The sequence below is a fragment of the Callorhinus ursinus genome, unplaced genomic scaffold, assembly GCF_003265705.2.
Source record: "Callorhinus ursinus isolate GAN/ISIS: 27379988/994484 unplaced genomic scaffold, GSC_fseal_2.0 scaffold5, whole genome shotgun sequence".
Taxonomy (NCBI): Eukaryota; Metazoa; Chordata; class Mammalia; order Carnivora; family Otariidae; genus Callorhinus; species Callorhinus ursinus.
This window is the reverse complement of record NW_027397067.1, coordinates 5,867,586-5,895,422: the sequence shown is the minus strand read 5'-3', so window position 1 is coordinate 5,895,422 and position 27,837 is coordinate 5,867,586. Positions and strand designations below refer to the sequence as shown.

The window sequence follows — 27,837 nt, the reverse complement described above, 5'->3', positions numbered from 1 at the left end:
CTTTAATAGGTAGAATTCTTCCTCTCTTTTTGAGGCCATTTGTTAAGCTAGGTCATTGTCCTATAGACTGTTTATTTCTGAATTTACCTGATTGTTTTCTTATAATATTGTTTGTTTTTTCTCTACATCCGTATACCTTATAAACTGGTAACTGTAGGTAGATGTAGAAGTTTTATTAAATTTGGGTTTGTGTTTTTTTGGGGGGAGGTGGGCAAGAATATTTTATAGATAAGCTGTATACTTTCAGTTGAAACAAAGAGACACGAGTTGGTAGCAGTGTGACAAGTGATCAGTATGTTCATGTTTGTCAACAAGCTTAATCTGTCACATTTCTTTTAATTATTTTAACGTCTATCGATGTCTAGATCCATTATTCCATTGCAGAGTTGTCGTCTTCCATATTCTGTCTGTAGTAATAGATGGAGCTTTTCTGTAAAAAGTTATTTCTTCATTGTTTATCCTGAAATATAATTCATGTAGGAAAGAGGATAAGTCCTTAAATCCTTTCCTTTTTTAGTTTCATAATAGGTTGGTACTGTAACTCACTGAGGGTTTGTTTCTTTTTTTTTGTATTGTTATGAACATGAATATTTACAGATATTATACTGTTTAAGTATTTGTAAGTATTCTTTCAATGCGTGGACTGCCCCATCTTAGTCATGAAAGCTCTTGATTTTTTGCCCTTTTGACATGGTCTTATTAATTCGTCTTTGATAGCTTCTTTACTTAATGGCACATCTTAATGTACCAGGCTTATGTGATTGGTACATTTTTCTACTTAAGACCTTTGGAATCAGCCACTTCTCCAAAGGTTCCTTTTAGAAACCATAACATGGGTGTACAGTGATTTTTAGAGTTAGATGTACAAAGATTCTAGAGTTAGATGGAACAGTCTCCATAAGACTACTCTCACTTTGGATACCAGCCACCTGTTGGTGATGCCCCAGGACCACCCTCACTTCAGATCCACTGACTACAAATTTGGGGTTCCTACAACCACCTTCAGGTTCGAGAATTCACTAGAGTGGCTTACAGACGTTGGGGAAAATGCTATACTTAATTATGATTTTTTTTTATAGTGAAAAGTTACAAATTAAAATTAAAAGCAGACAAAGGAAGATATGCATAGAGTAGAGTCTGGAAGGGTTTGAAATGCAGAGCTTCTGGTTGCCCTCTCCCATGGGCTCATGGATAGCATTACTTCCTCTTAGCCAGAGTGTGTGACAGTACATAAAGTAATGCTAACTAGGGAAGCTTACCTGAATCTTTGGTGTCTGGAGTTTTTATTGAGGTCCTATAATCTTTACATGGTAGCTGACCTTTAGTCTCTAACTCTTTTTAGAGGTCCAACTAATGTCTTTAGTCTCCATTTGTTCTGGAGATGGAAACTGATACTGTGTGTCCTAAAGCCCCCATTATAAATTACATTGTTAGACTGTTCTAAAGCCCCCAAAGACACTCCTGTCAAACAGCACATTCCGGAGACCTCAGGTTCCCCTCCTCATAGCCAAGGGTAAAGTCCAGACCTCTCTTTGGACAAGGTTAATTCTTTACTATACAAGGGAGATGGGTACTTAACTGTTCTAGGGTTGTCACTGCCTTTAATTCAGTGGGGCTGTGAAATATGTGTTTTATGCAAAGAGAAAAATTTTTGTTCAAACTAACATCTCTAAAGTACTTTTTTTTTTTTTTACACTTTATTGCATCTCTTTTCTCTTAGATTGAAAGTCTAGGAATCTTAGACTGAAACTCTCGCTCATTTAAAAATAATGTCTTTTTCAGATTTGTGTTTCTTTGATTCCTGAAGAGGTTTCTTGTACTTTCCTCATTGGTTAACTATTTGGAATACTTTCTCATGCACTGTGTATTGTGGATTTTTGTGATTTTCTTACTAATTCATAGGAACTCTTTTTTTTTTTTTTAAGCTGTTTACCCTTAATCACTTGTAACACTGTACCACTTAACAGTTTTGAGGAGAAAGTCAGATCCCGTCTTTTGATATTTGGATTAGATGATGAAACAGGTAATGGAAAGATTCATCCTTTTTTGGATTTCTCCCTTTTCCCCTCCCCCATAAATCAGAAAATGAGTAAATCCTGTGACCTGTCCAGAACCCTGTCATCTGTTACAAAGCTAGGAAATTGGGCCTGTCTCCTGGAGGGCTCGCCGTCTGCTGTTGTTGTTATCATTTCCATGCAGTGTTACAGTTGCAGGCAGCATGTACTCACCGTTAGGCTTCTGTTCTTGACTGTTAGGTGCCTGGTGATAACCCAGGTATGTGCACGCTCCCACTGAACTGGCTGGAGCTGCTCAAGCCTTAGAGCAGAAGCTGATAAACTTTTTCTGTAAAGGACCAGGTAAGTATTTAGGCTTTGCTGATCTCGGCTGTTATGTAGGTGTTTATATAGTAAGAGAAAAAACTTCTACCTTGCCCTGTCCGCAGTGTCCAGAATGGGCCATCCAGGGGGGTGGGTATGCTTTATGCTCAGTTGACATCAATTGGAGATGATTTTTTCTGGACACACAGGGACCACCTAAGGGATATGGGCCTGGTAGGCTGGGGAGAGAAGCCGAAACAGTAAGTTTTACTTTCTGCCCAGAGACTCCAGATCCTGAGTTGCCTTTTCTTTCTGAAAGTGTGGCCGGAGGCAGGTGACCTTCTGGGTTTCCCATTCCAAGACTGATTTATTCCTTGCTGCCAGCAGAAGCTGTGGCATCCCTGACATGTCAGTGGCCCCCAGTGTGTACCCTGAGTAGCAGAAGGCCGCCCTGGGAGTGGAGTGGGCCTCTGCAACTCCACTTGTCCCTTAGAACAGTACCTACACAGCCCAGGGGCTGCAGAGCAAAGGAGGCCACTTTCAGTTTTTCACTCAGCCATATTTTTCTTTGCTACTATATGTAAGTTCTTCTGTGTACATTTCTTTAGCTGTGAAGTTTTCAGAGAATCCCCATGCAAAGATGACCCACAGTATGGAAGAATTTCCAGTCTTTGCCGTGTGCAAAGAACCATGTTATCTACGTACCCAAGGGAATCTTGTTCTCCCATAACCAAGGACCACACCAGTTCTTGGAGGGAAACTGATTTTTGATTTGAACACCTTACTATGTCAAATTTTGAAGTGTTCTGCCATCCCACCCCCCTTACTTAATCTTAGAATTTTTTTTATATTGCATTTAAGAAAATGAAGACTTAAAAGTGGTAGAATTGTTGGGGGAAACAAGTATTGGGATTTCTAAAGGAACAGTAAAATGGCAAGTCATGGGATGTACTTGACCCAGCCATAGATTTGAACTCCGGCTGTTTTTGCTATATGACTTTGAGAGATGATTGAACTTTTTTAGATCCACAGTTTAGTCATTTGATTGTTGGAGATAATAGAAGTCTTTCTCACAGTAGAAATTGTGAGGATATGTAGCTGGTATGGCTTTTACTTCATGTTAACAATCAATGGTTATTGTTAAGTCAACAATATCCATATCTTTAAAGAATAGAACATAGAAAAGTACAAGCATGTATTTGGGAATTACTTTTAATTACAAATAATTGCATTTTTATAGCTATTCTTTTTGGAAGTAGATAATCATGGAGTTTGTGTATAGGTTGCCCAGTAAGACGTACGCTTCATGAGAATAGGGAATTTTATCATATTATTTGTTCTTTTATGTCCGAAACTAAAAAAAAAAAATGCCTAGGGTATACTAGATTCTCAGGTGAAATTTTTATTGAATAAATGTTGTAAACTGAGATGGATTCAAACTTACCTTTAGGCAAGTTGAGTAACCTCTGAATCTTTTCCCTAAACTCTAAGAAGAAACAGTAATAATATGGTTATCTTACATGTTATGAAAAATAAAGGAACTATTGCATATAATAGTACTGAACATAATGTCTGACATATAATGAATCACTCAGTGTTACTGATGGTTATTTTATGTGTCATATACCTGGGACAGGTGAAATAAATATGAGCGTTTTGTGGCCATGGAAGCCATTAGCCTGTGTTTCTTTGTGTGTTTTTGTTTTGTTTTGTTTTGTTTTTGCTATTCCATTTTATTTTTTACTTTATGCTTCTGGTTTTGTTTTTCAATTTCAGTTTCAGTATACTTAACATAGTGTTACTTATTTCAGGTATATAATACTCAGCAATTCAACACATTACTCATGCTCATCATAAGTATACTCTTTAATCCCCTTCAGCTATTTCACCCATCTCCCCATGCACCTCCCCTCTGGTAACCATCAGTTTGTTCTCTGTAATTAGGAGTCTGTTTTTTGGTTTGTCTCTTTCTTTGTTTACTTGTTTTGTTTCTTACAGTCCACATATGAGTGAGATCATATGTTATTTGTCTTTCTCTGACTGACTTATTTCCTTTAGCTTTATACTCTCTAGATCTATCCATGTTGTTGCAAATGGTAAGATTTCATTCTTTTTTATGGCTGAGTAATAGTCCGTGTGTGTGTGTGTGTACCCCACATCTTCTTTATCCCTTCATCTGTCGATGGACACTTGGGTTGCTTCCATATCTTGGCTATTGTAAAGAATGCTGCAATAAACAGGGGTGCATATATCTTTCTGAATTATCGTATTTTCATATTCTTTTGGTAAGTACCCAGTAGTGGAATTACTGGATCATATGGTAGTTTTTATTTTTAATTTTTTGAGGAACCTCCATGCTATTTTCCGTAGTGGCTTCACTAGTTTGCATTCCCACCAACTGTGCATAGGAATTCCTTTTTCTCTACATCTTTGCCAACACTTATTGTTTGTGTTCTTTCTGTATTTTGGATAGTAATCGCTTAATCAGATCTATCATTTGCATATATCTTCTCCCGTTCAGTAGGTTGTCTTTTAGTTTTGTTGATTGCTTCCTTCACTGTGCAGAAGCTTATTTTGATGTAGTCCCAATAGTTTATTTTTGCTTTTGTTTGCCTTGTCTCAGGAGACATACCCTGAAAAAAAGTTGCTACAGCCGATGTCAGAGAAATTGCTGCCTGTGCTCTCTTCTAGGATTTTTAGGGTTCCGTGTTTCACATTTATGTCTTAATCCATCTGAGTTTATTTGTGTATGATGTAAGAAAGTGGTCCAGTTTCATTTTTTTCTTTGGAGCTGTCCAGTTTTCCCAACAGCATTTGTTGAAGAGACTTTTTCCCATTGCATATTCTTGCCTCTTTCATTGAAGATTAATTGATCATATAATCATGGGTTTATTTATGAACTCTCTATTCTGTTCTCCTGATCTTTGTGTCTATTTTTGTGCCGGTACCATACTATTTTGATTACTACAGCTTTGTAGTATATCTTGAAATCTGGGATTATGATACCTCCAGTTTTGTTCTTTTTCAAAATTACTTTAGCTATTCGGGGTCTCTTGTGGTTCCATACAAATTTTAGGATTACCATTAGGCTGACATTGAGCACCAGGGCTAATGAGACCCATGGGGCAATGATGACTCATTTTACTAGTTAGATTTTTCTCTTAACACTATTCTAGCATAGGCCGTGGGTGGTATATGACAATAAATGAGGACACAGAGAGTAAAGATTCAGAAGAAGACTTCTGGTTAAAGTTGCCAATGCAGTGGCTTCACACAATAGATAATGGATGAAAACGTGGGCTGTTACGTCAGGGTAGGTCAGGAGGTGCTTCTCTAAATGATGCTGTCATTAACATCACTTGGGAACTGTTAGAAATGAGCTAAGTAAAAAAAAAGAAAGAAATGAGCTAAATGACAGATAGTATCAAGTGTGTGTGTGCCTATATAGTGGAGTCAAACTATAACCTAGGTTCTAGAGCCACAGCAGTCAAAACTGTCCTTGAGATTGTTTTACATTATTCATGAATTACACATGCAGACCAATTTTCAAATAAGCTTTGTTCGTGCAGCTGTTTTTGTAAGCATTGTTAATGATTGTGATTTTTAGGTTGAGCTGTTTCTTAGGGTGAATGCCAGGTGAAGAGATTGCTGTTTGTTTAAAGGCACATAGTAGCTGCTACATTTATCAGAGTTTCCCTCATTTACTGTAAGTATTATGGAACACTGAGTCCATCTTTATAATAATTTCTGAAGCCTCTGATGGATTGAGAACAGTATTGTACCTAGATCATGAAAAGAAAAAGATTGATGAAGTTTTAGATTGAAGGAAATTAAATAGATATTACAATTTAAACACAATATATTATCCTGAATTGGATCCTAGATTGAGGGGGGAAAACTGTAAAGGGCAATAATTTGAGTACAGATTGTGGATTAGATGATAATATGAATCTATGTTAAATTTCATGATTAGATAAATGTACTTTGGTCATATATGAGAAAAATCCTTTCTGTTAGGATACTCACATTCTGGAATATTTATGGATAATGAGACAGTCTGTCTGCAGATTACTCTCAAATAGTTAAGGAAAAATGTATTTGTGTGTGTGGTGTAGATGTATAGAGAGAAAGAAAGAGAAAAGAGCAGGCATGGAGCCTTAAGTGGCCCAAATGATAAAGCAAATGGAGCACAGTGTACATAGTTGGTAACAGTAGGTAAAGGGTGCAAGGGGGTTTTTGTACTATTTTTGTAACTTTTTTCTAAGTGTGAAGTTAAACCAAAACAGAAAAGGTAAATAATATTTAGGAGGAAAGAAAAGTAGAAACTTAGAATAAAGTTGTGATTATTTATAAGGCTTTATATTTAGGCTCACAAATGTTGTATCTTCTTGTACTGCTTTACCCCACCTTTACAGAACAGGCTTATTCTCATTTGTGTGACCCCATTTAAATGTAACCCACATAGAGGCCTACTTTGATCACCCAAATCTAAAGTAGGTTCTTCTTGCTACCCCACTCCTCTTACATTGCATTTATTACAACTTATATCATCTTTGTTTCCTTTTTGTTTAATTTCTTTTTCTACTTCAAGACTGTGATCTCCATCAGAGCAAAGATCATGTCTATATTGTTCACAAAATACAGTTCTGACACATAAGCTCAATAAGTGTTCTATTTGGATGAATGAATTAATGAATCATCTCCACTACCAATATTTCTTCCATTTTAGTCACCATACTTTTAGCTACCTAATCCTTCAGAAAACCAAAGAACTCCTTTTAACTTGTAAGATAAAGTGTACTCTTGAATTTGGGCCTGGTGGTGAGGTCCCACCCAAACACTGGAGAGTTGGCAGAGGAAAAAGAACCCAAGAAAGGGTGCTAGGGTTGTTTATTGAATTCTTATTGCAGAGCATGAGGCTAGTACATTAAAATTTTTTCATACTTTTTCTCCCTTAATTCTCATAATATCCCTGCAATGTGGGGTACTATATTAATTATCTTTTGCCGAGTAAGAAATGTTTTAGTTTACACTTTCTGGGCGTAGGTTGGCTGGGTCATCTGCATCAAGGTCTCTCAGAAGATTGCAGTGAAGGTGTTTGCCGGGACTGGCGTCTTGTCTGAGGCTCAACCAAGTAGTGATCTGCTTCCAAGAGCAGTGATGGTTGTCATTTCCTTGCAGCTTGTCAGACTGAGACTCTCAGCTTCTTGCTGAGGCTGACTTCAATTTCTTGCCACATGGGCCTCTCCATGGCAGCTTGTTACTTCATCAAAGCTGGCAAGGAAGGGAGTCAGCTGGCATGGTGGAAGTTCTAATCTTGAGTAGCAATCATGTGACATTTCATTAACCTCACCATATTTCACTGGTTAGAAAAAGATCACGGGCCCTGCCCATACCCAGTAGGGGTGGGGATTTCACTGGAGTATGGATACCCAGAGGTGGAGGGGCTATTTTAGAGGCTGCCTGCTACAGGTATCATTTTTATTCATTTTACAAAACAAGAATTCAAGACCATTAAGTAAGTTGCCCAAGATCATATACGAGTAATGGGGCCAGGATTAAACCAAGAGGCAGTCAGACTCCACAGCCAGGTTCTTTTTATACCATTATATTTTAAGATCTAAGAAATGGCTGTAGAATTTGGCAGTTTTGGAGTTTTTTTTAGAAACTTTTGTGTCTTTTAATGGAGTGGTATGGATCAAAGTTATACTTTTGTGGTTTCAGTGAATGTGCATGTAGGAAGAGAGATTGAGTAGAAATCACTCTTTCAGAAGGGAATTTTTAAAGAAAGGACAATAACCATACGTTGTCACATACTGAATTATTTCTCTCTGTGATAATCCAGAAATTTTTCTTTTCCAGTTCACTGAGTTTAACCAGTAATGCCATTCAGTTGCCAATATCAAGCAAAGCAAACATAAGCCAGTTTTAATCTGCTTTTTAAGAAAAGCGGTAGTCCTTTTCACAGTGCCTGACGGTAAGTCACAGTTCTAAATTCACAAGTTTTTATCTAATGTATTTAAAAAACTGATTTTGGAAACATTAATTTTAAGATCTTATTTATTTTTTCTTTCTTCCCTGATAATTTTACTCTAAAGCTCATTGGAAAGAGAATAAGGAAAGATATATTCTAGTATCTTAATTTATCATCTTTCATTAATTTGGGGGATTTTTACCTCTATAATTGTAACAAATAAAATGCTAGATTTGAAATCTGTCCCTTGTAGATGAGGAAGTTTATGTTATTTTATTTTTTTAAGATTTATTTATTTGAGAGAGAGGGAGAGGGAGCATGCGCACGAGAGGGGTGGGGAGGGGGCAGAGGGAGAGAGGGGGAGAGAGAGAATCTCAGGCAGACTCCCTGATGAGGGTGGAGCCCATCACAGGCCTTGATTTCACTACCCTCAGATCATTACCCCAGCCCAAACGATGAGTCGGACACTCAAGTGACTAAACCATCCAGGTTCCCTGAAGAAGTTTATTTTATATATGAGGTTTTGACTTGGTCAGCTAGTTAATGGCAGTTGTTTCAAATATTCTGATTTCTAGACCTGTGCACTTTGTACTGCTCAACAAGATGATATAATTGGTAGGGTCACAGTTTCTTATGGAGCATTTCTGACTCAGTGTGGAGGTGGAATTTAGATTAAGAGACAGCTGGTGGAAGGAATTGGAATGAACTCATTTCCCCTAATTTGCAAGTAGTGGCCACTCTTATTTGCTATTAGTAAGTTTAACCTCCAGACAATATTTTATTGCTCTAAGGAAGCAGTCAGGGAAGAACTTTTTGAGTTAGGAAGATCTTTGATGAAATTTTTAATTTTAATTCTTTTTTTTATTATTTTTATTGTTATGTTAATCACCATACATTACATCATTAGTTTTGGATATAGTGTTCCATGATTGTTTGTGTATAACATCCAGTGCTCCATGCAGAACGTGCCCTCCTTAATACCCATCACCAGGGTAACCCATCCTCCCACCCCCCTCCCCTGTATTTAATTTTAATTCTTAATGTAGAAGGGTACATGAGGACAGTGTGAAGTATACACATAATTTTTGTTCTAATTGCTGGCCTCTTCCTTAAACAAATTTTTTTAGTGAAGAATAGTTATGCTTTTCACTAGTCTTATTACTGTTTATTTTTTAAGCAACAAGTTTACCAAATTGTCCAGTTAGCCATCTTAGACACCAAAAACTATGTTTTTGCTGTTGGCGTAGTTGTACTACATAAATAACATGTCTTATGTGAGGGTATTCGTAGTTGTGTTTATATAACTGATCATTTTTCTTGTCTGTTTCTTTTAGTAATCAGGTCAGAGTGTGAGGTATAAGCTTACAGAATCCAGAGAAATCATCATGAAGTTATATGTATTTCTGGTTAACACTGGAACTACCCTGACATTTGACACTGAACTTACAGTGCAAACGTAAGTTGTATTTCATTCAGTCTCATCACTTTTGCATGTTGTGTAGGCAAAAATTAAACTTTTTGATTTGGAGAAAACTATTCCTTTGTTAAATAAGAAAATAATAGTAGCAATACCTTAAATCTTTTAGCATATTACGTATATAGTTGTCATCTTTCACTAAAACGCTAAAGTTAAGTTCATAAAGTTGTGCTTTGTTCTGTTTATTCACATAAACATAATGTGAATATATTATTCACATTAAACAAACCTACCTGTAAACAAACTGATTTCAAATTAAAACTATCAAATAGAAGAAGTTTTCATAGCTGATTTCTCTTCTCAGTTTCCTAGGACATTGCTAAGAAAATTATTGCTAGCTATATATAAAGTAACATGTATCAGTCCTATGTATTTCGGTGATTTGTTTTTAGTCCCTTGTATGAATAAAGTCAGTAGTATTTGTTTTGTTTGTTGATAAAAGAATACAATCAGTTTAATATTTTTAACCAGGTTTGTAAGACTCATAATATCTAATTAATTCTCCAGCTTTGCAGGGGATTCCAATATTTGACTAATGAATGCCCTTATATCTGTGAAATTTGGGGATAAGTGTCAGGGCGAGGGAGGACATATTTTGAGGCCAGACAACAAGGAATGAAATAGTAACAACTATACCTGCTTGTATCTTGGTAGTGGACCTAAGAGCAAAGACTTGAGGGCAATACAGAATAAATCTGACACTGAAAATATTACAAATAATTTGTGGAATTAATAATCTTAGTTTTAAAAATGGAATTTGAAATTGTATTCTTTTTTTAAAGTTCTGGTTTTTATAAAATACAATTTTACCTGTGAAGGAATGATTTTCTGAAAGATAGGGAAAGGAAGCAATTTTATGGTTTATACTTAATGTAGTTTGTGTAATGTGATGTGAGGATTTTAACAGACATCTGTGTTCTGAGGATTTTAACAGACCTGATGCTAATTTGAGCATATTCTTTTGCTATATTATATAAAGAGCACAGAAATAAATATGTCTACTGCCTATATTTTATAGACTCACTTGTAGGTGTGCCAAATGGGTTATTTGTTCACCTAAGATCAGCCAGTTGATTGTGGAATCTGATTCCAAAAACAAGAAGTTTATATTTTATACTGTTGTTTTGGGGAAAATTTTTTAGATTGAAATTAATATCTATCAGATATTTTTACACAGTGCTACTTTGATAATAAAAAAGTTTGTCATTGGGAAGTTATGTGGAACTAATTTTTTGCTCCACCCCACCCCTTTTAAAGTGTGGCAGACCTCAAGCATGCCATTCATAGCAAATACAAGATTGCTATTCAGCATCAGGTGCTGGTGGTCAATGGTGGAGAATGTATGGCTGCAGATCGAAGAGTGTGCACCTACAGTGCTGGGACGGTATGTGTCCATGAGCCCTTTCATACAAACATGCTCCAATTTCACATCACATAGGGAATTGGGAACTCAACTTCAAAAGTAAGGTTTATCTGCTTCATGTATTGAGGGCAGTGTGCATGTTCAATATTTATAACATTTTACTTCAGTTTCTTTTGCTTTTTTATTTCTGTAGGACACAAATCCAATTTTTCTTTTTAACAAAGAAATGATCTTATGTGATCGTCCACCTGCTATTCCAAAAACTACTTTTTCAACAGAAAATGACATGGAAATAAAAGTTGAAGAGTCTCTTATGATGCCTGCAGTTTTTCACACTGTTGCTTCAAGGACACAACTTGCAGTGGTAAGATAAAAATAATTGTTTTTTGAGATTATTATACTTATTTACATCTAGTACAATTTAAAATTAAAAATTGGTTGGGGCGTGTGGGTAGCTCAGTCGTTAAGCATCTGCCTTCGGCTCAGGTCATGATCCCAGGGTCCTGGGATTGAGTCCCACATTGGGCTCCCTGCTCCACGGGAAGCCTGCTTCTCCCTCTCCCACTCCCCCTGCTTGTGTTCCTGCTCTCACTGTGTCTCTCTCTGTCAAATAAATAAAGTATTTAAAAAAAAAATTGGTTACTTAACAAAATGATGTCTTATTCATATACTTGGTAATATTTTCATGAAGTATTAGCCTATTTTAGGCATCAGTGAATGTTCTAACAAATTGATGGTTCCTAAAAGCATTCAAATCTAAATAGCACAGAGAACTCACGGGTGGTTGCCAGAGGGGCCGGAAGTTGGGGGATGGGTGAAGGAGAGTGGGAGATACAGTCTTCCAGTTATGGAATGAGTAAATGGGAATAAAAGGTACAGCATAAAGAATATAGTCAGTGATACTGTAATAGCACTGTATGGTGACAGATGGTTAGCTACACTTGTGGTGCGCATAGCGTAAGTATAGAGTTGTTGGATCACAATGTTGTACACCTGAAACTAACGTAACGTGTGTCAACTATACTCAAATAAATAGCTAGCAAAGTGGTCTGAATTACAGAGGAAGCATGAAAAAAACAAAAATAAAAGTTTTGGAGGAAACATTTTACTGGTTAATATGTCTGGTTTTTAAATCTTCAGACTCATAAGTTGTTAGTCATTCTGCATTTGCAAAGAGTTATAAGATCTTAGAGTGGAAAAGCAGTTTTAAACATGATTTGTTCAACTTCTTTCCTAAATGATGGTATGCAGTTAATGACTTCTGAACATTGCTATAATCAGTGAAGTTACCTATGTTAGAGTAGACAAAAACAAAAGACTTAAATAACTTAAAAATGTGATTCTTTCTTCCATACCCATATTTAGGTCCTTGAGGAGAACAAAGTTTCTTTCCAATACGTACAAAAAATTTAAATGGCAGTATTCATACTTGACAAAGTGGATGTTAAAAGCATTAAACAGAACAAAGTGAAATTTATAATAAAAGATTTAATTTGTGAGAAAGAAGTCAGATCTGTATTTGCCTATCAACATGGGCTAAATGATAATAATTGTAGGAGAACTTAATAAAACATAATGATGTACACCAGTATTCATACCAGAATTATTTCCTGTAGTCAAATGGTAGAAGCAACCCAAATGTCCATTGGTAGATGAATAGATCAACAGAATGTGGTGTATACATGCAATGGGATATTATTTAACCTTGTCAGGAAGAAAATTATGATAACTACAATATGGATGAACCTTGAGGATAAATATGCTAAGTGAAATAAGCCAAACATAAAAGGACAAATATTGTGCAATGTCAATTATATATATATAAGGTACCTAAAAGAGTCAGATTCATAGAGACGGAAAATAGAATAGTTACCCAAGGTTGAGGGGTGAGGGGAATGTTGAGTTAATTATGTATTAGATATAGTTTCACTTGGGGATGATGAAAAAGTTCTGGAGAAGGATGGGGTAATGGTTGCATGGCAATGTGAAAAACTTAATGCTTCTGAATCATACACTTAAAAAATGGGTTAAAACAGTAAGTTTCATGTGTATTTATCATAATTTAAAAATGGAAGATTTTAATATGTCTCTTTCATAATCAGAAAGCTCTTATGGGCTATGTTTAATATTTTATATCCTGAAAATACAGAATATACTCATTTTTTCTTACAGATAAAACCAGAAGAGTATCAAAAGAGTAATATATTAATAGCAAAGAGGATATATTACGGGAATGCAAGGGTGGTTCAATATTTGGAAATGAATTAATATAATTATCTCAATCGTTAATACTTTATAGAAGAAAACATAAAGTCATATCAATATTGTCCAGAAGCATATGTTAAAATTTAGCAGCTATTCTTAATAAGCAAGATAGCTCTAGAAGGAAACAAAATAAAATTTAGAATTGACCAAATATGGAAGATAATCAGCTTTCAAATCAACAAAATGTTAGAGCCATTTTTGCATAAATCAGAATCAGTCTATTCAGTATTCTTCTGGAACTTCTGAGAAATATACCAAAATAAGAAATTGAAAATGAAGTAAGTGGTAAAATTAATGGAGAAGAAGTGGGAAAACATCCATTTTAGATGAGATATGGTTGTATATTTGAAATATCAAGAGAATTTAATAAAAATCTGTCAGAAAGACTTTTGGTAAGGTGGCTGGATATGTGATAAATGTATAAACATTCACATTTCTTGGTATGGGCCCTGTTTTGGAATGGAAATGGAAAACGTATTACAATCTAAGTAGTAACAAAAAATAAAATTCTGTTCAAGAACATAAATTATAGGTCTGCCTGGGTAGCTCAGTCAGTTAAGCATCTGCCTTCAGCTCAGGTCATGATCCCAGGGTCCTGGGATCAAGCCATGTATCCAGCTAAGCAGGGAACCTGTTTCTCCCTCTCCCTCTGCCACTCTCCCTCCTTGTGCTCTCTCGCTTTCTGTCAAATAGATAAAATCTTTAAAATATGTATATAAGTTATAAGCCAATGAAAAGACATATTTTTAAACTCTGGAAAACAGTTTGGAGGTTCCTCAAAAAGTTAAAAATAGAGCTACCCTACAACCCAGCAATTGCACCACTAGGTATTTATCCAAAGGATACAAATACAGTGATTCAAAGGGGCACACGCACCTGATGTTTATAGCAACATTATCAACAATAGTCAAATTATGGAAAGAACCCAAGTGTCCATCAACAGGTGAATGGATAAAGAAGATGTGGCCTATATATACAATGGAATATTGCCTGGCTATCAAAAAGAATGAAATCTTGCCATTTGTAATGACATGGATGGAACTAGACAGTATTTATGCTAAGTGAAATAAGTCAGAGAAAGAAATATTATTTCACTCATATGTGGAATTTAAGAAACAAAACAGGAGCGTAGAGGAAGGGAGGGAAAAATAAAACAGTACATAATCAGGGAGGGAGACAAACCGTAAGAGACTCTTAACTCTGGGAATCAAACTGAGGGTTACTGGAGGGGAGTTTGGGGGGAGGGATAATTGGGCGAATGGCATTAAAGAGGGCATTTGAAGTAATGTGCACTGGATGTTATATGCAACTGATGGATCACTAAATTTTATCTCTGAAATAAAAGACATTCTTAATATCATTCTTAATATTCACAGTCATAATCTTAATATATTCATGAGCTTAATGAATTTCATTTAAAGTTGCTATGAAAAGCTTTGGTGTGGGGGAAAAAAGGCATTTTTGCTTTGGAGAGTGAAGGGAAACTTTGATTTTTTTGTTTGTTTAGTTTGGTTTTAGATAAAATGGACTTTAAGTTTACAGGGAAGGATCAGTGTCCAGGAATAGTTAAGAAAGTTAAGAGAAAGAAGAATGGAAGGTGGAGGGAATAATACATCTTCCTCAGATTTTAAAAAGTACTCAGAAGCTATAGTAACCAAAACAGTGAATATGTCAGACAGTGCATTTTATAAGGAATTAGAGGCCCTATAACAGTGGCAGGAGTGTGGTCTTCTAGAGTCACATCGGCAGAGTTTAAATTTGGTCACCCCAATTGTGTGACCTTGGATTCAGATACCTTCATTAGTGAAATTAATAATAGATTTTTGTTTAGTGAGATATGTACATATTAGAAAATGTACAAATCATTGGATATTAATCTGTGGCACATTTTCACAAAGTGAAATTTTAAAATATGGTATCACCCCAGAAGCCTTACTTCATGCTTACTCCCAGTTGGTACCATTATCCCTCTTCCATAAAATCGTCCAATATCCTGACTTCAAAACCATGAATTTCTTTGCCTCTTTTAGAGCTTTAAATAGATGGAATCATTGTGTGTGTGTGTGTGTCTGGCCTCTTTTATTTAACGTTATATTCCTGAGATTCATTCATGTAATTGCATGAATTAATGCTTTGTATTCATTGCTGCATAGTATTCCATTGTATGAACATGCTACAGTTCATTTAACGATTGATAGATATTCCTTCCAGTTAAAAACTATTGTGACTAGGGCACCTGGGTGGCTCAGTTGGTTAAACGACTGCCTTCGGCTCAGGTCATGATCCTCGAGTCCCAGGATCGAGTCTCGCATCAGGCTCCTTGCTCGGCAGGGAGTCTGCTTTTTCCTCTGACCGTACCCCCTCTTGTGCTCTCTCTCTCTCTCTCTCAAATAAATAAAATAAAAATCTTTAAAAAAAAGAAACTATTGTGACTAAAGCTGCTGTGAATATCTTTGCACCTTTTGCATTCTCTTGGGTATACCTCTTTTTAACTTTACATGTGCTGTTTGAAGTGGTTGTATCCGTTTATATTCCCATCATCAGTGTATGATTGTTCTACTTGCTCAGCAAACTCACCGATACTTGGTTTTCTTGGTGCTTTTAATTTTAGTCATTCTGATGGGTGTGTATTGGTAGGCCATTGTAATTTTATTTATATTTGTTAATAAGGATGAACAGGTTTCCATTCATTTATGAGACTTTGCATATCCTTTTTGTGAAGTTATTCTAGTTTCTTAATTATTCTTTATTGAGTTGCTCATCTTTTTGTACTTGATTTTTAGTTTAATGTCCAGTTTATCAATAGTCTTGCTCTTGGATCTTATTTAAGAAACATATGCTTATCTCAAAGATATGAAGGGAACAGCCATTGTGGAGCTGCTAGTGTATATCTGCTATGCTATCTTCCAGAATCCCCCCTCCACCTACCTTTTTTTTTTTAAGTCTTACATTAGATCTGTAGGTCACCTATAACTGATTTTTCAGTGGTAAACACAGAAAATTCACTTTATGAATCCAGCCTACCTTTTAAGTTTACTGTGTATTGATCTTATATATTTATGAATATATATATATTTAATGCTAGATAAATTCCATTGTATAGGTGCACATAATTTCTTGATAGACAGCAAGATGGGTTCCATTTCATTCTATAGTTGAAATAAAGAACCTTTTAGTATTTTTTGTTTATTTGTTTAAGCATTTATTTCTACAAGATGAATCATTCTGCCAAACAATAGATGCCATTTTACTTTTGACAGTTATTGCTGAATTACCCTCTGTAGGTGCTCCACCAGTACACACTTCAGCAGCAATGAGTTAAGAGTTTTTCTTCTTTCTCAGTATCACAACAACAAACACTAAGATAGACTAAAACATTCCCTTGTCAGTGCTTTGTTTAAAATATATTTAGACTACATTCATGCATACAGGTAAATATACATATGCAAACATGCACACAAACATTACCTTCTTTTGCTGTTTCTTTGTTTTCAGGAAATGTATGAAGTTGCCAAGAAACTTTGCTCTTTCTGTGAAGGTCTGGTCCATGATGAACATCTTCAACACCAAGGCTGGGCTGCAATCATGGCCAATCTGGAGGACTGTTCAAATTCTTACCAAAAGCTACTTTTCAAGTTTGAAAGTATTTATTCAAATTATCTGCAATCCATAGAAGACATCAAGTTAAAACTTACTCAGTATGTTTGCCATTAAAATGGATAATAAGATGTTTGTTTAAAATACCTTTGCAGTTTATCAGTTGTTTCAGTAAATGTGATTTCTAATAATTGTTTATTATAATTGTTCATTTTTTGAGACTTTTATGATGACTTTTATAGGCTCTAAAATTTTAAAATTGTGGTCAATTTTATTCACCTATTTTATGGATCACCCACATTTCTTTTTCTTATTTTGTTTTCTTTATGCAAAGCGCTCAAAATACTTTTAAATCATTTACAAACCCAAGAATTTGTCTCCTTCTTGCCCTGCTGCCAATTTTATGTTAAAGTAAAGGCAAAATATAAACATAACACATCTAACAGAAATGGAAAAGTTTTCAAACATTCAGCAATCAAGGAAATTTTTATTTTCCTTTTTAAATATTGCCAGATGATGTAGGCTTGCTGAGATTGAAAGAAGCCATTTAGATGGTTTTCTGGTTCTTTACATGTAAGCACATCTGATAGCCATTGGTTGTTTTTGAAAAGGGCTATAATGAACGTAAAAATATAGCAATAATTCAGCATGAATATAGCCCTTTGTTGTCTCTGTGTATGCTTTATGCTTTCAATTTTTACATTCATTTTTTAGTTTTTGCGTTTTTTGTTACTTTGAATTGAATTGGAGGGAAGTAACATCTTTCTTTTTAATTAAAATGAACCTCATTAATTCACATTTTTCTGTTTCATGGTGTGAATTAGAAGATTTTGGCCTTGCCAGTGGGACTGATCTTGGGAAGGAAGGGAATGATTACTTAAGACTAGAAAAAGTTTATACAACAACTTTTTCAAGTTACTGTTGTTTGGGAAGTTCTTCTAGATATGTTAATTTCTCGTAGGAGCCTGAGTCATTTCACAAATGTTCTACAGAAATCAAATCATCAATAGTTCATCTTCCCCATGCCTTTTGACCACATACATCTACCTGTCTATAGGGTGTAATGAATGTAAGAGTTACCTTAATCTTTATTGGGATTATTAATTTTATCCTGTGCTTTCAACTTATCAAAAAATACTTGATTGACTTAAAGTCACACTTTAAGGGACTGCTATGGAAAATCTTTTTTTTATTCGATTTTTTATGTCAAGGTTTGATGAAAACCACATGTACAGTTGTTTAGTATAACCTGGCTCCCTTTACTTGAGAGTGGTATTTTAATGTGTTAATGATACCCTTCTCTAACTAGGTTTCTTTTAAAGAACATAGATTGTATATGCATAACATAATAGAGAGGTCGTAATAATTGTGTGTATAACAATTAAATGCTATTTCTCTAACTAGAGTGGTTCCATAATTTTACTGACAGCTCTTTTGTATTTTAAGTTTAGGAACTGCGGTTTCAGTAATGGCCAAGATTCCACTGTTGGAGTGCCTAACCAGACATAGTTACAGGGAATGTTTGGGAAGACTGGATTCTTTACCTGAACATGAAGGCTCAGAAAAGGCTGAAATGAAAACCTCCACTGAACTGGTGCTCTCTCCTGATATGCCTAGAACAACTAACCAATCCTTATTAACCTCATTTCACAAGTCAGTGGAACATATAGCCCCAGATACCACAGATGCTGAAAATGGAAAAGAAATTAGGGAATCTTGCCAAAGTACTGTCCAGCAGGATGAAACTTCAGTAGATGCTAAAGACGGTGATCTGCCTTTTTTTAATGTTTCTTTGTTAGACTGGATAAATGTTCAAGATAGACCTAATGATGTGGAATCGTTGGTCAGGAAATGCTTTGATTCCATGAGCAGAGTAAGTCATGTTTGATATTTCTTGGGTCATTTCAACTACTCAAAATTATATTATTTATACTAAATGTTTTATATAATGGGAGAATGGTAATACATTATAGTGGAAATATTGAGCCTTGATGTGAGACTTCATAACCAAGGTTTCAACCTTGGACAAATCAAATCTTTTCACTTGTAACCTAATTTATGAATTGTTAGTAAATTTGTGAGGACTATTAAAGGTCATATACATAAAATTTCTGCAGTGCAGAGCGTTGAAGTGTCTACTCAAATGCTGTAGATTTTGGTGGTAGCACTTTGAAATATATTTTTCTCTGACCTTGTAATATTACTAGATGTTTTAATATCTCCTATCCTTTATTTGTTCCTGCAGTTAGGCTCTTTCATCTGCTAGGTAAAACTTGAGCGGTCTTAATGTTTTCATTCTTGTGCTGTAAGTATGGAGCACTCTCAGAAAATAGGTAAATGGTAATATTTGGCCACCTCTAGCCTACCATATTTCTAAGTTAATAATGGATCAGATGTTAACATTTACAAATGCTATAGAACTTTCAAGGTCTTTTGGAAAATATTAAAGATAAAAATTTTTTTCAGTTAAATTTTTTTGGTGAGAATGATTTACATTCAGTGAAATATACAGGTTCTTGAGTGGTTAGGTCACAGAGTAACTACCACCCAAAAGAAGATTCTGAACATTTTCATCTCCCTGAAAGTCCTGTGTGCATCTTTCTAATCACCATCCCTCTAGAGGGAACTTCCTTCTGACTTACAAAAGAAGTTTTAAACACTGTATCTGCCTGAGATATTTTCAAATTCAAAATTTTGACGTTGTGGTCTTGGTTGTATTTTGTAATTATAGTGAGCTTGTATTTTGGATTAAGTTCTTCTCCAAATATACTTCCAAAAACTTTTAGACCTTGGAAATAAATATCTCTTAAAATAGGATCCATGGGCGCCTGAGTGGCTCAGTCAGTTAAGCGACCAACTCTTGATTTTGGCTCAGGTCACAGTCTCAGGGTCCTGGGATTGAGCCCTATGCCGGACTTCATGCTCAGCGGAGAATCTGCTTGGTATTCTCTCTCCCTCTCCCCTTTCCCCAACTCATGCACGTTCTCTCTCTAAAATAAATAAATCTTTAAAGTATAAATGATCCGTAAGCTGATAGAAAATCTTTGAATTCAGAAAGGAAGTTGATGGGCACATGTTTCAGTTATACAGTAAAAACAGAATAGTATTTTGAAGGCTACTGTGGTCTAAGGATAATTGCCACGATAGTTAACCTTTTTTAAAAGGGCACTCAATTGGAAAAGAGACTTGTTCTTTGAGTATTGAGAAAGATAGTGCATTGTCTGGATTGCATGGAAAATAGCACATACCTTTTCCAAATGGAAAACTTAAATAAATTCTGGGTTTCTTCTTAATTCTTTTAATTTCCACTTCCTTGATGACATCCTTTAAAGGAGGCATTTCTTTTTGGCCATTTATTATTTGTCATCAAAGAAAGCTTCAATTAAGACATTTGCCAGGGCATGGAAGTATGTAATATATTATGCAAAGATTACTGCCTAAAAGGAATGAACTAGTATTCCTGTTTAAAATGTTGACATTTTTTAGTGGCCTAAAAATTCTAATTCATGATTTTGGAAAGTCAAGTTCATGATTGTAATTAGGGTGATTGAAGTATATATATAATTCTGCATGAGTCAGAATAGGGGTTATAGACTGAGGAGAATCCCCTTTTAAAAGGACTCAAAATTGGCTTTGCATTTGCATGTTTAAATGAAATCTAGCACAGCCATATCATTTTTATTCACTTTACATGATGAGAGAAGAAGAAACAATGATCCTTTTCTGGCTTAATGAAAATTCATAAGAATTTATATCTACAGAAAACAAAAGTTAGCTGTAGTATTAGGGTGTCACATTATTGATAAGTTAATATTTACTTTCATAGTACATACCAAGAGTATCTGAAGTCTTTGTGATAGATTACATGGCCATTATATTGTGAAAGCAAAATAGAAATTTTTATTTGGTTATAGTCACTTGTTATAAAATGAGTTAGCATAGCTTAAAATACTGTCTATATATAATAAAGCATTCATTTCAGTTGTGCATGCCCATTAGATTAAAAAATTTTTGTTCAAAAGCAATGAAAACACATTTTGAAGAATTTTATATATTTGTTTATGTATTTCTGCCTTTATTTTACAGTGTGGAATATTGTATTCATGGGATATAATGTGTAATAAATAGCACTTGTCATAGTTTTTTATTAGATTAATATTTTGCTCCTCTTGGTAGTTTATTCTTTGCCACTAATGGCATTTCTAAAGATAGATTAAACTGAGTATAGGACTTCTCTAATCTCACATTTATTATATAATTACCCATAACAACTAACCTACTTGATTATCTGATAGCAGTAGTGCTGTTTGCCAGTGAATTTTAAAATATGCCAAGGTTTGATGTTCTTCTTATAAAAGCAAATTCTGTTTAAAGGCATCATTTTTACATACTAATCCTAGTTTCAACAGTATTTGTAACGTATATTTCCAACTGCCTAAATCAAAGATCTTTTTCAAGAAACTAGTCAAGACATAGGCATTATGGAACTTGCCTAAGATTGGGCATCATAAGGGCTCAAATCCTGGCACCTCCATTCATTTATTACTCGTGTCATCCCTACATCATTTGAATCCTCTGTTTTATAATACTTGGATGGATTAATAGATGGCATTTTCATGACCTGTTTAGTTTTCTCCCTCGTATACCAAGTAAAATTTAGAATTGTTGCTGCATTTTTGTGTACTCACATATTTTCTTAGGTTGTAGTGTGTTCGTATTAGAATGAATCTTGGATATTCTAGTTCAGGTTATACTGTAAAAGGCAAACATTTGTATATCTGATGATTAATAATTGGAAATATACACATTTAACTCATTTCTAATCTGTTCCGATTAATACCAGCATAATTTATTGAATCTTGTTGTAGTATTTCATTCAGGATTTTTGTGTTGTTATTGAAATATTGTTTGCTCTGTGCAGTGGGCGTGGATTTAGAGGTGGGATGGGAAGAATGAAGAGGGTAAGAAAATTTTTAGTTTCTGCTAAGACAAAAATATTAATCTTTCTAGGTATCAATGGAAAAGTCCAAGAGTAAAATATTAGTGTAGCACTGTGTTCAATTATTGAAAATTTCCTAAATAATTATTAATAGAATTCTGTGTCTTAAAATACATATTTTCAAAAATTCCTCCAGAGGGACTCCTGAGTGGCTTTGTCGGTTGAGCATCTGCCTTCGGCTCTGGTCGTGATCCCAGGGTGTTGGGATCGAGTCCCCACATCGGGCTCCTTGCTCAGCAGGGAGCCGGCTTTTCCCTCTGCCTGCTGCTCCTCCCTGCTTGTGCGCATGCATGCTTGCTCTCTCTCTTTCTGACAAATAAATAAAATTTAAAAAATTTCTCCAGAGACTCCATTTAGAAATTTTAATTTTTATTACCTGTGGACAAATGAAATAAAATATTAAGTAGAATAAGATTTTAGGAAATCAAGTTATGTAACTGCTACTCAAGTAATTTACAAAACACTCTTCCATCTTGTCAGTGTAATTGTATTATACTGTCAATGAATTATGAAATACAGAACTATCATAATCAGGAGCCCTGGTTTGGGGTTTGTTTTTTCTTCTTTAAATCATTGCTATGTGAAGTCCATGTGTAATTGTAATTTTGCACAAGCTAAAATGAATCTATTTTAATCTTTTTTAGCCCTTTATTACCTTAATGATTTATACCTAATCTTTGGTTTGTACAATACTTTGGATCAGAAATGTGTGCAGAATGGACTCAGTTACAGTGAAATTAAGAAAAGTGAGAAAATGTTAACGTACATAAGGTTTTCATTTATGTTGGGCAACTGCTGCCTATATATAAGTAGTGGCTCTGTTAACTTTTTTGTAGTGTTGCAAACGCAGCTTTTTATTAATTACACTGGATTATTGATAATAACAATAAAATAGTTCAGTTTTAACTGCCTTTGTATGTTCTCTGTGTACCAAACACTACATTAAATATTTTATGGTCCTTTGATTGTAGAGATCAGGGAAGGCATCATGAAGGAGGCAGTATTTGACTAGGATCCTTATGTAGAGGGAAAGATGGACTTTCAAACAGCTAGGCAGGATGATCAGTATGAAGAAAGATCAGAGCTAGAGAAACACAGGGCTTGTCTGGATGTAACTGGTAATTCAGTTTGAAAAGAGGATAGGCCTTGGAAAGATTTAGTGGTATCCAATCACTGAAGCCTTTATTATGCTATGTTTTTTGGATGTCATTGTAGGCAGAAGGAAGCCATTTAGGGATTTCAACAGAAGACAATTATAATGAGTTAATAATAATAGAAGATAACGTGGTTGATACTTACATGGAGATATTAGAGGGTGGTCAGAAACGCAAGCTGAAAATCTGTGAGAAGGGTCAGGGATTACAAAAGGGTTGGGAGCTCCATAGAAATGTATGCTTAATGCTGAAATCATATAAGAAATAATAAAAATGGGCTAAGTGCAAAGTCCTTCTGGATTATCTGTATTTATGGATTAGACAGGAAAAAGAGCCAGGGAAGGGTACTGTGGAGGAACCAGTGAGGTAATACCCCAAAGCTTCCAGAGTTTGTCAAAGATTGTTTTCAGTGTATAAGAGCCTCAAGTGAAAGGAGGTCATTGGTGATCTTTGGCAGAATGGTTTTAATGGAGACTACACAGTGTATTCTTTCAAGGGAAGGGGAACAGTGTTGAGAGAAATTAGGTTTCATGAATTCCAGAAAATTTGTAGAAATAAAGCCAGGAAACAGGAGAGATTGAAGAGTAAAAAAAGGATGGGGTTGATCAAGCAAATTCCTTTAGGAGATAGAGACTTGATAGTAAAGATACCTCTAGGAGGGAAGTCACTTTGAAGATATTGCTATGTTTTGAGGGAAATTAGAGTTTTAAGACAATGAACAAAGAATGTGTTTTAACTCTACTTTGTAAGACCTTGAAAATAACATTTTCTGTGTGATACTAAGGATTGATTAAATTGATTGGAAGGTTATAATTCCTGGCACTATATTCCTTATTATTCTAATACAATCAGTAATTTTTTATTAACATAATTATCCTGCTCTCAATTTTGTGAAAGTATAACTTAGATTCCCCATGCTTTTACTTTTCTATATTTTTCAATTTTTTTCCTCTGAAGCTGTGTGTCAAAATAGTGAGAAATATATTTTAAACTATTTGCTGAAAACTTTATTCATATGTTCTGTTGTCATTTAGCTTGATCCAAGGATTATTCGACCATTTATAGCAGAATGCCGTCAAACTATTGCCAAACTTGATAATCAGAACATGAAAGCCATTAAAGGACTTGAAGACCGGCTCTATGCCCTGGACCAGATGATCGCTAGCTGCAGCCGACTGGTGAATGAACAGAAGGAACTCGCTCAGGTACTCATTTCAGACTTCTTTCAGGAAAAGCAATTCGTAGTTTCTCTGTACCAGTATTTTATGTGTAATATCAACTTGTTATACACCATCATTTTTACCTCATCCTTGATTAGTGTTAATGAATAGTATTGTTTCCGTGTAATAAGGAAGAAGACAACGTTCTTAATGTTCAGGTTTGACAAAGTGAGCTGAGGCCACTTAAGGTAGTGGCTGAAAGATAACCATGAAAATGCTGTCAACAGCTGGGGAAAAAACATGTGGAAAGAACATGATAAAGCAGTGATTGTACTAAACATCTGAGTACTTCCTGCTCCTCCCCTCCCTAGAAAACTAAAGAAGAATACATGAGATTTGTAAAGGACAGGAGGAAAATATAAAATCTTAGAGATTACTGATACTTAGGTTTTTAGGCTAATTTAATGCAGTGTTCCAAGAACTCTGTTCTCAGACTTATAACCAAAACAAAGTGATGGAATTGCAAAGAGTGGTTAGCCTAGACATTTTCTGCCACACTAATGACTTTGTCCTCCATCCATTCTGGCAAAACAGCAAAAAGAGTTGATTTGCATAATCTTGATTCTAACACACACTTTTCTAGTTTAATGTTCCTCTGCCAGTATTTTTCCTCCAACTGTAGAACATACAAATGGGTATAAATGTTTTATTTTACTTGCATAGCATTATATACAGCGTGTTGTAGGTAGATAAAACGTGTATATCCTTGCTTTATTCTTTTAAAATAAATTTTAAAATATTTATTACATTTTTATAGTTTCCTAATGGAATTCATCTGTAATTCCCAGACTCTCTTCTTTTTTCTCCTGATTTTGGATCCTGCCACCTTATTGTGAACTGAACCCCTTTATCTTGTGCTTTTGACTGATTTAGAATCCCCTAGTACCAGTGCTGAGTAGAATGTGATAGTGGGTGTGCTTGTTTAATTCCTGATCTATAGAAAGTGGTATTTCACAATTATAATGTTTCTAGTAGTTAGTTTTTTCTCTTTGTGTTAATAGAAACCCTTTATCAGATTAAGAAAGTTATAGTCTACTTCTAATCTTGAACCATCCTTAGATTCTTGAAATAAACTCAACATGGTCATAATATATTGTCTTTTTTATGTATTTCTGAATTGAGTGTAACATTTTGGCAAACTGAATTATATTGTGTGTATGTATTATTCATTTGGTATGTATTTGTCAAGTTTGGGCACCGAGTTTATAATAGCCTCAAAGTAAGTTGAGAAATTTTTTGATTAGAATATTTAATCCATTTATTTAATATAATTACTATTTGTTTTTAAGTCAGCTATTTATAATTTTTCTTCCAATTATATCCCTTTCTGCTTTTCCCCTTCGGATTATTTTTATCATTTAAAATTAAAGTTTAAAAACTTGGGGGACACTTGGGTGGCTCAGTCAGTTAAACCTCTGACCCTTGATTTTGTTTCAGGTCATGATCTCAGGATTGTGAGATTGAGGCCCATGTGGGGCTCCATGCTGGACATGGAGCCTGCTTAAAATTCTCTCCTCCCTCTGCCCCCGCCACCCCTGGCCACTTGCTCTCTCTTAAAAAAAAGAAAATATATATCATTAAAAATTATTTATTATTCTATCTTCCATTTTAGTTTTTTTCCTTTTAAGTAACACATGCATCCTTGTAAGTTTGATATTCATTAGAATATCCTATAGTAGGGCGCCTGGGTGGCTCAGTCGTTAGGCGTCTGCCTTCGGCTCAGGTCATGATCCCAGGGTCCTGGGATCAAGTTCCACATTGGGCTCCCAGCTCGGTGGGGAGCCTACTTCTCCCTCTCCTCCCTGCTCATGCTCTCCCTCTCACTATCTCTGTCTGTCTGTCAAATAAATAAATAAAATCTTTTAAAAAAAAGTATCCTATAGTATCCTTTAGTGGCAAATTTAGTCTTTGTCATTTAAAAATCTCTTTAAATCATGTTTGTTTCTGAAGGATGTTTTCTCTGGATATAGAATCGAGGCTGTCAGTGATTTACTTTTAACACATTGCCTTTGGTTTGTTTTTTAACAGTTTTACTATACTATGACAAGATGTGGCTTTCTTTCTATTTCTCCTGCATTGGGCTTGTAGTAGTACTACTGGAAGCTGTGGCTTAATGGCATATCTTTTGGGAAAATTCCCAATCAGTTTCTCTTCAAATTTTGCCTTTACCTTACTGTTTCCCTTCTCATTCATTGATTCCAGTTACACGTGTATTAGACCTTTCATCTCATTCTTTCCATTTACCCTTGTTTCCTGTATTTCTCATCATTATATCTATCTGTGCTTAATTCCAAGTATTTTGTATTGACCCAGATTAATTTTTTCTAGCTGTGAATGGCTGTTATTAAACCCACTTATTGATTTTATAATTTTTGTTTATTTTTTAGCTCCACAGTTTCAGTTTGGTTCTTTTGTTTATATAGTTTCAAATTATCTACCAAGATACTCAGACCCATTCATCATCTCTTTGATTACATTAACCATATTGTAATTTAAAAGTCTATATCTAGTAACTTCATTACTTGTGCCTGTGTGTCTGTGGATATTTTCTGTTGTTTCCTATGGTTTAAATTCATGTGGTTTTACCTTTTCATGTGCCTAATTATTTTTAATAAGAAAAACCCAGGGGATGCCTGGGTGGCTCAGTTGGTTAAACATCTGCCTTCTGCTCAGGTTGAGAGTCCTACATCAGGCTCCTTGCTCAGCGGGGAGCCTGCTTCTCCCTCTGCCTGCTATTCCCCCGTTCGTACTCTCCCTCTCTCTCTCTGACAAGTAAATAAATCTTAAAAAAATAAAAACAGGAAATATGAAGCTTAAGATAACACTTCTAGAGAGAATTTGTTTGCATGTGGTAGGGGTTATCACAATCTTATATCATCTTAATCCAACCTCAGGGATTTAGGTGATAGGAAGTTGGTCTTTCAGTCCTTGTGATGGCCAGTCTGCTTTTGTAGACTCTTATTCCATAGGATAAAGTTTTTCGGGGTACTAATAATACAAAGTGTTTTCCATCTTCACTTCCTTTGGCTGGCACTGATCTCCAATTTTTTATTTCATAGCTCCTTGAGAATGTCAGAAGGATTGCTTTTTTTAATTCTTAGCTTTGGACTCCTCTTCAGAAATCAGCACTTGTCTCCAGGGCAAGGCATTCCTGTTGCTTACCTGGCCTCTCTGGGTTTCCTCCTCCTCCTAGAATCCTGGCCCTTCTCCTTCATTGCTTTCTTACATCTCTAGTAACTAATGCCACAGGAAGCTTGGTCTGCATTACCGTTAAATTATAGTTTACCATCACTTGAGACAGATCTGAATTTCTGATTTTTTTGTTGTTTCTCCAATATCATTCTTTTTTAACCCTCAATAGAATGAATCAAACATAATTTATTTAACCAGACTCCTTCTGATGGTCATTTAGATTGCTTCCAGTTTTTCTTGTTACAAACATTGTTTTTACTATCCCAGTACATGTCTGT

At 35.1% G+C, this 27,837-nt stretch overlaps 2 protein-coding genes across 7 annotated transcripts in view; one reads left to right on the top strand and one right to left on the bottom strand.

Annotated features, from left to right (window-relative positions):
* The window catches only part of LOC141372875 (uncharacterized), a 75,392-nt gene extending 72,675 nt beyond the window's left edge, over positions 1 to 2,717 (bottom strand). The window contains exon 1 of the mRNA XM_073893463.1: positions 2,590 to 2,717. Coding sequence (XP_073749564.1) covers positions 2,590 to 2,717 — 128 coding nt within the window. The remainder of the gene's footprint in view (positions 1 to 2,589) is intronic.
* Positions 1 to 27,837, top strand: part of RB1CC1 (RB1 inducible coiled-coil 1) — a 90,973-nt gene that overhangs the window by 15,913 nt on the left and 47,223 nt on the right. For all 6 annotated transcript variants that reach the window (XM_025870595.2, XM_025870594.2, XM_025870591.2 and 3 more), the window contains 7 exons: positions 8,181 to 8,295; positions 9,627 to 9,748; positions 11,027 to 11,153; positions 11,326 to 11,496; positions 16,893 to 17,095; positions 18,441 to 18,867; positions 24,182 to 24,352. In XM_025870595.2, the coding sequence (XP_025726380.1) occupies positions 9,678 to 9,748; positions 11,027 to 11,153; positions 11,326 to 11,496; positions 16,893 to 17,095; positions 18,441 to 18,867; positions 24,182 to 24,352 (1,170 nt within the window). In that variant the 5' untranslated portion in view covers positions 8,181 to 8,295; positions 9,627 to 9,677. The remainder of the gene's footprint in view (positions 1 to 8,180; positions 8,296 to 9,626; positions 9,749 to 11,026; positions 11,154 to 11,325; positions 11,497 to 16,892; positions 17,096 to 18,440; positions 18,868 to 24,181; positions 24,353 to 27,837) is intronic.